The 11,248-nt window shown below is 41.6% G+C and overlaps 1 protein-coding gene across 1 annotated transcript in view; it reads right to left on the bottom strand.

Moving 5' to 3' along the window:
* LOC134540316 (uncharacterized) overlaps positions 1 to 3,555 on the bottom strand; it is a 51,427-nt gene extending 47,872 nt beyond the window's left edge. The window contains exons 1-2 of the mRNA XM_063382977.1: positions 3,536 to 3,555; positions 1,855 to 1,948 (exon numbers count right to left, since the gene is read on the bottom strand). Coding sequence (XP_063239047.1) covers positions 1,855 to 1,948; positions 3,536 to 3,555 — 114 coding nt within the window. The remainder of the gene's footprint in view (positions 1 to 1,854; positions 1,949 to 3,535) is intronic.
* Between the last annotated feature and the right edge of the window lie 7,693 nt (positions 3,556 to 11,248).

Raw genomic sequence — 11,248 nt, forward strand, 5'->3', positions numbered from 1 at the left:
TGAGTAGGGTGTTTGGCCGCCACCGCTGATTATTATCCCCCTCCTCCTGCCCCGATCGCAGTCGTGTGCAGGAAGGGGTAAGAGATGCCTGCGATTACAATTTATTGCCCTCATCGCGTTGCGCAGAGTTCTTTCTCCCTTCACACGCCCCTGCTCAGCCGCTCTCGTGGGCGCCAAACTGCTTCTTTGTATGGCCCGGGGGGGGGGGGGGGGGGGGGGAGATGCCGCAATCAGCGATTCAGTATTCCTGAATACGAATACGAATGTATTCGCAAAAATGATTTTCTATGAACACGAATATCAATGTATTCGTAGAGACCTGCAAAATTCGCGTTTTCAAATCCCTAAAGGATAGACTCCTCGATCCTCTACGCACTCGTGCCAATTACATCTGCTGATTGGTTACCGGCTCGTAACGCCAGTTGACTGGAATGGTCGTGATTCGCTAATTCTTCTGTTAAATATTTTTCATTGGCCCAGAGTCCTTCAAATAAACTGTGGCCCAATCACTGAAGCAAAATAATGTCGAAAGTATTTGGACTCTATCCTATCGCGAAATGAATCCGCGAATTTTCAGGTCTATGTATTCGTAATACTCGTACAAAGTGAGAATATTCTAATTATTTGCATATTATAGAATACGAATGCATTAATAAAATATTTATACTCACGTATTTTCATTTGCGAATATGTACATATATTCAAATTGGCATATTCGCGTCCACCTATCAGTAGGGACCGGAAAAATTCGCGGGTTCAATGACCTGCAGGATGAGCCCCATAGTTCTACGTACACTCGGTCAAATTCCACCCACTCATTGGCTGCTGTATTGTGAGACGTCCCAACGTAGCAGCCTGTGATTCGATAAAGCTTTGGTTGGGTGTTTCTCATTGGCCCAGAGTCATCCAGGTGAGTTGTGAGCCAATAGCAGAGGCAGCTTTGAGGTATAACTATTTGTATTTTAGCCTATCGCGAAATGAATTCGCGAATTTTTCCTGTGTCTGCCTATCAGTGAATACGCGAATTTACAACATTCAGTAATATTTAAACAGTTTCCTCGAGCTTTAGGCCACAATTCTAGGTACTTCCCGACACCCTGGAGGAAAACTTACGGTCTGCACTCCACCGGTCCACCCTTTAAGAATTAGAAACAGATAAAATATTGCATTCAAATAAAATCATTATATAAGGTTATCTCTGAGCATAAAGTACAACTACAAGAAAGGAAAATGAATAACATCGCATGTGAGACTAAATCTTAATTCGTCATACAGTGAACGTTATTAATCCGATGGTCTATGGTTCGGCATATTCTGTAATACGGCACCAATCTAGCCGCTCACTCGCGGCTGCTGGAGTTTTTAGTTTGCTCACTGTCTGTTTTCTTGTTAAGTACAGTGCTTCCTGTTTTCCAGAGGATTACATTTCACAATTTTTACAATTGTTATCGAAGCTCAATAATCCGGCATATTCGCTAATACGTAGGGGCAGGCATTTATCGCGAATAAATCTGAACGTCTATTAGACTCCGACAAGGTATATCCGCGCCAGCGGTTTCTTCTTTATGATTGGCGGCCGTCTGCGAGAGAAGTCGTTGCCTTCTTTGACCGAGCCAATCAGGACGCGTTTGCTTCCGCACTGAATCACTGTTACTGGTGATCTAACAATCAACATGTACCTGGAAGAAACTAACTAGCCCAATCACAAAACACAGACGATGCTATAGTGTTTTAACCTTCGTCTAGTCTCTAAATCTTTTCGCGAAATCTGCATGCCCCTGGGCATAACCATGGTCCCCAGTCGTGGCGGATTAAAAGACCTTTCTCTGTAGTTTATTCATTCTCTTTCCTTACCTTCGCGCACGTGATTGATGGTTGGCTGTTCCCCTCCTCCTCCGCCCTCAGCCCTTTTCCGGTCCCACTGCGCCCACGCGAGTCTGGCTGCGGCCTGATTAATAGTTTGCCCCTCCCCCTCCTTGCCCTGGCTCCCTCGGCGCGTTGCAGCGACCCGCGAGCAGGGTCGCCACCATGCAGAAACAGTTCCTACCAACTTTTGCCAGGAAAAAGTTACTAGATCTGAAGAAAAAGTACTAGATTTATATTTCATACTTTTGTTACACTATTTATACCATTTTTTTTCGGTAGTGATATGCTCTTATAAATAAACTCATAAATGTAAAGCCACTGAAGTAACAACATATATTAAAAGAAAAAGAAAGGCAAAACTATACTTAGGTTTTGTAAACCTATAAACAATTAATGCAAGTTACACTTTCATAGGGTTCTAACTCATGACGAAAAAACAAAGCATTATTAAAATAGGTACCATGCTCTGATATATATATATATATATATATATATATATATATATATATATATATATTCTGAAACAGTGAAATATGTAGCTGATTTCCAATCAATAAACACAGTGCAAAACTATTACAAGTTTTGCTTTGCACTCCGACTTAAGACCGAACGATTCGGCGGAAAATCCGGGTCTCTGTAGGCCGGTGCCACTTTATGCGTTTCTGCCGCTGTGGCTAAAACTTTCGCAGAGTTCTTTTTCTTTTGAATATTCTAGCGAGCCGCTTTTCTTGAAGTGCGTAGGCAGGTCTCTCAAGAATTTACTAAGTAAGCTTTTCAAAATCGAACACCGAGCAGAATCAGGCAACCGCATAGTAAGATACCGGCATAAGCGTTCGGGAAAAAAAAATGGTTTGTGTAGCTTTACAATCTGCACTAGTGCAAAAGTTTTTCGCGTTGCGTCTTCGCCCCGTATCATTGTGTTAGCTGACGCTACAGACTGCGCCTGTTGCATCATTCCAGCGCGTGCCTTGGCGAGTGTTATCGGCGCATCCTGCCCACCTGTCATCAATTAGGAATGGCGCATCAGACTGCCGACTGTTCGGTTCGCCACGGTGTCTGCTCCCGACTTACTCCCTTGGCGCGGCTTCACCCGTGGAGACGGGCAAGCTGTGACGTATAATAGTTGAAGTCACCTCTTAACCTCGCCATCGCCATACTGCAAAGCCCCTAAAACATTGCTTAAATGATGCTTGAACATGTATAATGATTAGAGACAGCGAGAGCGAATTCATTTCGCGATAGGCTAAAATGCAAATCGTTATACCTCAGTGCTGCCTCTGCTATTGGTTCACAACTCACCTGGATGACTCTGGGCCAATGAGAAAACCCAACCAAAGCTTTATCGAATCACAGGCTGCTACGCTGGAACGTCTCGCAAGACAGCAGCCAATGAGTGGGTGGCATTTGACCGAGTGTACGTAGAACTATGGAGTTCATCCTACAGGTCATTGAACCCGCGAATTTTTCCGGTCCCTAATCATGATTGTTAGTAAGTAGGAATTAGAATCTCCCGTCCAACACAATCTCTTCCATAAAATGAAGTCGTTTGAAACAGTTTCTAACATGCAAGCGCTACAAGTCAGCCATTATTTTGGGCGACTAACCAAAATGGCGCAAACCATGAGCTGAAAAAAAAAATTTTGTCCGGTTACACGCAGACAGGGCCAACCTCTGGCTATACCCGCCCATGCTGGATTTTGCTGATTCCAGATTTTCATAAATATACATCTTGAAAATAGGACTTTAGAAGTACATTTATATGCGTTTCTCAGTTGTGGAAAGTCTTGAATATTGCTTCTATTGGGGGGACCACAACGCAATTAGCCATGCAAACAACTTTGTGAATGTTTATCAAATAGCATCTAACATGTTTCATATTTCGTACAACAGCATTTGCTTCAGAACACAAAATGCAATGCTTGTAAAGTGGAACGTCAGTATAAATTGCGCCAGGTAAAAAAAAGGTAAAAAAACCGAGAAGGCCTTATTGCTTTATTATTATTATTATTATTATTATTATTATTATTATTTCAACTGATGTAAGAAAGCGCCAAGGGCGACACCAGCACACGAATCAAGTGTCCAGTCGCCTCTGTGCACGAGGCAGAGAGCGGACGTGCACTCTTAGAAAAATTACAATAAATGAATTACGAATGCATTTAAAATAAATTGTTTTTCGTAGTTTCAGATAATCAGGTCTTTATAGATGCTATTCTGTATTTCGACTTCCCAATTCTGGGTACTGTTGTAAACAGGTACATATGCTTTTTTTTTTTTTGGGGGGGGGGGGGGGAGAGAGAGAGAGAGAGAGAGAGAGAGAGAAGAAGAAAGTATGGTTTGTTGAAAATTTATCTTTTTTAATATTTCGTTTATAGTGCGAGATGATCGTAGCGAGTTTTTAAACAAATCAAATAATCTGAGCATCCGTAGAAAATGGAAGTGTAACAATAGAGTAACATTTAAAATATAGCTACATAAGTGAACATGCCTTACGATCAAATTAAAGTGTTTGTAATATTGGGCGTAGGCGAATAAAAAGGCTTATATCTCAGAAAGTTTGGTTGTAAACGAAAAACTGAATTTTTTTTTTTTGGAAATCACAAGTTTGCGTCACTGGGAATCATTGGATGATGTTTTGAATTTTGTACTTAAGCCCTTTCGTAAATCTTTGTTTTTTTTTTAATTTTTATTTTTGAATATGCTTATATCTTCGCTACCTACACGCCTAATCCAATTATCAGCGGCGCCTCGCTAACAACCCCCCCCCCCTTTTTTTTCCCTTCCACAGAGCTTCGCTATTGCACCCGAAGATACTCTGCATCTCTCGAGGGTTGACACGTTCCCAGAGTACCGTCTGCGTGAAGCGGCGTAACTAGGACGCCATTTTTCTTGGAGATTCGAGTGTTAAGTCGAGAATTCTGTTGACGCTACAATTCGGAGGGCTACGAGACCTTTACAGGTCAGAATTGGCAGGAATATAAACGGAGAGACGGGACTGCGAGGGCAGTGAAATGAAGTTAACTAAATTTGTAATATTTGTTTTGATTTCTTTGTATTATTGGTTTTTTCTGTTATTTTAGTATTTATTTGTATTTTTATATCATCTAAATGGTTTATTGTATAAAATATATTGATTTTTTTCTGGATTTTTTAAAAATATTTATGGAAATCCTCACTAATAAAGTTTCTTATTAATAAAAATTATTTGTATTCTTATTATATTACCAAAACGATCCATGCAAATGTAACAATGCCGGCAAATAATTTTGTCCACCAAGACTGTCCGGATGAAACACTGTGCGACGGCAAGCCATCGAGGCATCAGTCTGTCGTGAAAGGCCTCGGGCGCGCTGCGGCGCCAGCAGAAATGTGCATCAGGAATCGTCATCGTCGTTTGACCAAAAAGCTGTTCGGTGTCTCTGTCTGCATTACTCACATGTATGAGCATCGAGAAGGTGCCGAAAGTGGTTTACTATGTGGTCACGAAACACTGGAGTACTGGTCACATAAGTCGCGGGGAAAAAAAAAAAAAGTTACGAAATGAAGAGAAACTGCGCCAGCAGCCATTGCTAACTTTTTTTTTCCCGAAGCATCGCTTTATTTTACTGTTGAACATTAAATGTAAATAGTTGTAGGACTGTTCACTTAAATCACGTGTGGTAATTATCTTGGAAAAAAGAGTTTTATTTGTAGCTTTTAACATAAAAATTGACAAGTTCTCTAGAAAAGTAGATATTGTATAATTTTGCTTTGGGTATGTATGTAAAACACTCTGTGACATAAGAAAAAAAAATATTTAAAAGTCATGCAATCGGTTCATCGTGTCTTTGCAGACATCCAACTGTGACCTTGCAGGTTCCGTCGCCTTCAGACTACGCGCGTAACCTTGCGACGTATAGCCCGGCGGAATAATAGACGTCGGTTCGCGTCGTGGTTAGTCGACGGGCTCGGCAGACGTCCACCGCGAAGTGGCCCGCCCTAGCGCGAGCACGTTCCGGGAATTGCGTCTGCCTCTCGTTGCAGCCACGCGGGGCAGCTAGCGTCCGTCCGCGCGCGCCTCTCGCAGCGCCGATGTCTGCCTCTCGTTGCAGCCACGCGGAGCAGCTAGCGTTCGTCCGCGCGCGCCTCTCGCAGCGCCGGTGTCTGTCTCTACTTGCGGCCGCGCGGGGCAGCTAGCGTCCGTCCGCGCGCGCCTCTCGCAGCGCCGATGTCTGCCTCTCGTTGCAGCCACGCGGAGCAGCTAGCGTTCGTCCGCGCGCGCCTCTCGCAGCGCCGGTGTCTGTCTCTACTTGCGGCCGCGCGGGGCAGCTAGCGTCCGTCCGCGCGCGCCTCTCGCAACGCCGGTGTCTGCCTCTCGTTGCGGCCACGCGGGGCAGCTAGCGTCCGTCCGCGCGCGCCTTTCGCAGCGCCGATGACTGCGTCTGGCGTCACCGCCACGACCAGGCCAAACATTAAGACCGGTTTTACACAATTCGTTTCTGCCGCTATGGCTAAAACTTTCGCAGCGTTTAAAATAATACTCGTAAATTTTACGTCTGATTAAATTTTCGTGCATAAAATCTGTGAAAACGCCGTGTACATCTGCTGGCGCAGTGTCGATTCGAGATCATTGCTATGAACCCACCCGAGAGTCGGTACTCATCGAATTTCCCACTGATCTTCGCTCAGGGCTCACAAACAATATGGTGCAACAGCTAATGTGGTCGTACGATGATCAAACCAGCGTATGACTGAAGATACACCCCCAAACTCTAAGGGTGCAACTTACTACTAAAAGGAATCTGTCTGAGCCGTCGGTACTGATGTTGCAAATGCGAATATGGCATTTTATTGGTTCGTATGGCCCGTGATGTCAGGTGCTGATGGCGCAATCGCGGGAAGTAGTTTGACTTGATATTCCGAGGCCAGACAGGTCAGACTGCTTCATCTGCATCTGACGTCATGATAAATATTCGCCAATGAGAAGTATGACGAGTACCAACAAACTGTAAAATCGGTGCAAAAACAATTTTTTTCTAATGAAGTTTTTAATTTTAGAATGTTGTCTTGGGCACCATTTTGTTGTATTCGTTAAGTTGCTTAGAAACTGAAATCAGAGTGCCCGGAAATTTAATAAAAACAAACATAAAAGTGTGTAGGCATAAAAATGATAGGTTTGGCCCAAATATATAATTAACTCGCAGTTAAATTTCCAATAAATATATTGAAATTCCATTAATACACATTTTACATTAATCTCTAACTTGTATAAACTCTCAAGTAAAGCCAAGATAAATATTTATAGAAATCTACCGTGCGGCCCTCTTTGAATTATCATGTGACAAGTGAACGTGGCACGCTGCTACAGAAAATTATCGTGTGAACCAGTTTCGCACATTCGCGTGTATAGCATTACTATGCAATCGTTTATGTTTTTTTTTTTGGCGTGTAAACATCTTAGCTATCGGTATACGGAATTTTGTTGGTGTAATTTCGTGAATGGAGCGGAAGTCGATTGGAACAGAAATGTGTCCCTAAGCACGGTGCTGCCACATGTGTAAATCTCAGAAATCTCGAAGATATGGCGGACCCCAGTGATTCATCAGTTTGTATTAACTTTCACAAACATCGGGGGATGTACTAAGCGTATTGGTGTGCCAAACTAAACTGTATAGTTGTACAACTGTCCTTTAATACTTTATGTTATAATGTATAATCATAAAATATAATGACAACTTGAAAAAGTACGACTAACAATTTTGGCAATCCTTTAACATTGAAATGTAGAGGTTGAGCAACGTTCGGCATACTATAGAGACACAAGAAATCGGAAGCCTACATAATATCCGACGCCATGTTGAATAAAATAATTTCTTGATGGAATTTTTACTGTTAAATTTTTTATGTATTTAAGCTTGATTTCTGTCGTTTAAAATATAAAAAAATATTATATTCCTAACGTCTCCATAAAAATTGCATCATTTTTTTCGTTTGCTTCTAGCAGCCAGAGTTGTTGGTTGGCCACGTCACCCCGAGGCTATATGGGTTCGATTCTCGGCGGGGCTCAAGCTAGAATTTTTTTTTTACTTGTGGGGAACGTAGCGGACGTTGCCGCAAGGAGATGTGTTTACTCGGGCTACTTGTTTTTCCCCCAAACCCATTCATTGTGGCGTTGCTCCATTCTGAGCATGTAGCGCCTCATCGTCATCATACACTTTGTTTTTTTCAAGTTGTTCTTAAATTTCATGTCGATAGCTAGGTCATTAGAGACGGCTACAAACGAGACAATTCGGGGATTGGGGATGGAATCGGCGAGTGCCTTTAACATGGTATGGCGGATAAATGAAGACGTGGATGTAATGCAAGTCCCTTGAGTGTTTTCAAGAATCTGTCTGGGTTTTTCATGTCAAAAAAATATTCTGGAAACATTTAGACTTTTCTAAAAAATACAGTTTGAAGAAAAAAATACGGTAACAGAACTAATCATCCGCCCTCAGAGCATTTTTAAATGCTTTGGTTACATACATCCACCAGGATATCTTGAGAGGTTTCAAATAGCGGGGTGTTTTTTTTTTTTCTCTCCTGAAGCTCTGCACACCGTATGTGTGCCCAGTTAGGTGAAGCAGACTCTCCTAGTCAGGGGTGTATATGTATTAGTGAGGCGGGATGGTAAGTGCGATGCTCGCACAAGTATTTGGACTGGCGCGCAGTCTTCTCGTCGTGCATGGGACAATTATGAAATTTGAGCGGTGACCGTAACATTATATGGCGGAGAAACGAATATAAAGGTGTAATGCAAGCCCTTAATTGATTTCAAGAATCTGTACATGTTGTTTCATGCCTAAAAAATTACTCTGAAAACACGCCTTTCTAGTCTATTTTAACGTTTCTAAAAATGCAGTTTAGGAACTTAATCCGGAAACAAAATTGCTTGTATGCCCTCAGTGAATTCTTAAATGCTTTTCGTAAACGGACTCTACTCGGATATCTTGAGTGGTTTTTCCTTAAGCTCTGTGCACCTTGTGTGTGTGTGTGTGTATGTGTGTGTATGTGTGTGTGTGTGTGTGTGTGTGTGTGTGTGTGTTGGGGGGGGGGGGCGGGTTGACCAGGTCTCTTGCAATTTGATGTACGAGTTTTATTTTCCTCGCCTTTTTCTTTCTTTCCCCCCCCCCCCCCCTTTCGGCCGGTCGCAACTTTTCCTCCTCCCCCTTCCACATTCCCTCGGTCCTAACTGAATCACCGTGTTTTCCCACCCCGAGCTCCTCTCATTTGCATGTTTCCGCTGCAGCGGGTGATGGATCGCCGCGGGCCCCGCCCACCTTCCGAGGGCTTTGCAGGGGGTTTTTGATTGGGGAGAGTTGGTGGGGGGGGGGAGGGCTGTGCTAGGTGCAGCAAGTTGACCTTCGGGACAACTCCTCGTTCCCGATGCAAGCCCGTCCGGCCCGCGGCGCAGACCTGCACACGCTCGCATTTATTCTTCCGTCCTTCTCACGCAGACTCTCTCTCATTACGTGAATGGGCCCGAGGAATACGGGGGTGACATTCTGCTAGAGTAATAAGATACCATGTCACGAAATTTTTAACCTTTCAGGAGTGAAATTTTTTTTTGGATTCATTACAACTTTATTTATTTTCAGGTCTCTTTTTTTTTTTTTTTTTTTTAGTAATAATAGGAAATGTTTCATGAAACTTTAACAAGTTATTCTTAGACTTCTTTATTTGAAAAAAAAAATAAAAATAAAATTTAAATGTTTCATTTAAGAAAAAAAAATAGGGTAGGGAGGGTAAATAGTGTAGTAGGCCTTTGTATACAAAAATTACATTTCGGACATAATGGCGGTAGTCATGTACATAATACCAATACATAGAGCGAAAAATCTACATCGTGGACATAGGGCCAGATTTTCATTAAACAAAAAAAAAATGGATATAGTGTTCTTTACCTCTTGAGTTGCAGATGTAAGTATTGATACACTGTGTTGTAAACGATTGAACTTGAAATATGTTGCATGCTTATTATTCTGTAGCAGTTTAAAGGCGATAGTCATAAAAATTTTAATTTGGCGTACATGAATGAAAAATAAACATTCGTCAGTTATCACGAATGCCTATTTTTCTTGTTCTTACATTCTGCTCTGTGCCCACCATTAAATTTGAGACATCCTTAGTTGCACACATTTTATCTGAAATATCGAACCCTTATAGCATTTCGTGTTGCATCCCTACACAGTTTTTTTTTTTCAATTCAGTAAATTTGCATGCAGTTATGGGTAGGCATTTTTTTTTTTCAATTACTGTCGAAGGTTTGCGCTGAAGAATTGTTGATTCCCGCAGCCTTATACTATAATTACATTTTTTGCTATAGTTTATATTTTGCCATATCTAAATAATGACATAACAGTGAAAATAAAGCACATTATTTTAACTTCTAAACTTGTTACGTATAAATTATAAGAATGTTCTCTATCTGGCCACGGTTTGGCCAGTGGTGTGGGCAGCTACGAATGTATTTATCGTTACACTTGGCCGTTAACGTCCCCGCACAGCCCATAAAATGCAATGCGAAACCTCTACGGCAAGCTGTAGCTAAGCATTGAAACAAATGGTAGCGATAATCTTGCGTACACTGCAAAAAACGTTTTGTTAATTTACACATTCGGTGGGAGTGTATTTTCACATTTTTATGTTGTAATTTGGAGAGAAAAAACACAGTTTGTGTACTTTTACACATTCCTAGTGTAAAATTACAAATTCGCCATATAAATTTACTCTAAATGCAGGTTTAGCCTGAATTCTAAAAACTCAAAATTGGTTTTAAAACACACAGTTTCCGTATAAATTAACTTTTTTTGGATAGTTTTACACTTACAATGGCCTAGTAAAAGTACACCAACATGAAGTAAACCTGGTCTGTGTGTGTGTGTAATTTTATACGAACAGTGTGCATTTTAAAACACTATCAACAAGTGTTAATTTACTCACCTGTGTGTCAACACTGTAAAAAAGTGTTATTTTTTCACTGTCGGTGTAAAATGAAATAATTTATTTTTAACAGTGTGCCTGGGTACACATACGGTGCGCAGAGCTTCAGAAAACAATATCACGCGATCTGATCTGCTCGCGTTATCCGAGGGGTGTGTGTCTGTTTACGAAAAATATTTACGAATACGCTAAGGGCGGATGAATAGTCCTGTTTCAATGTTTCTTAGCATTCTTCCTCTCCCTGCACCTCTTTGGAATCGTCACAAGCTGTTCTTTCTCCTGATCGTCGTTTATCCTAGTGCCGATTGTATCAATTCGCCATATGCCTCCGACATAGTAATTTTTTATCACTATTCTTCGTAATTTCGTCTCACAATTGTTTATGTCGTAAACGTTTTTAAAAATTTTTAAACGTGGTTTA

Source organism: Bacillus rossius, chromosome 16 (genome assembly GCF_032445375.1).
Source record: "Bacillus rossius redtenbacheri isolate Brsri chromosome 16, Brsri_v3, whole genome shotgun sequence".
Lineage (NCBI taxonomy): Eukaryota > Metazoa > Arthropoda > Insecta > Phasmatodea > Bacillidae > Bacillus > Bacillus rossius.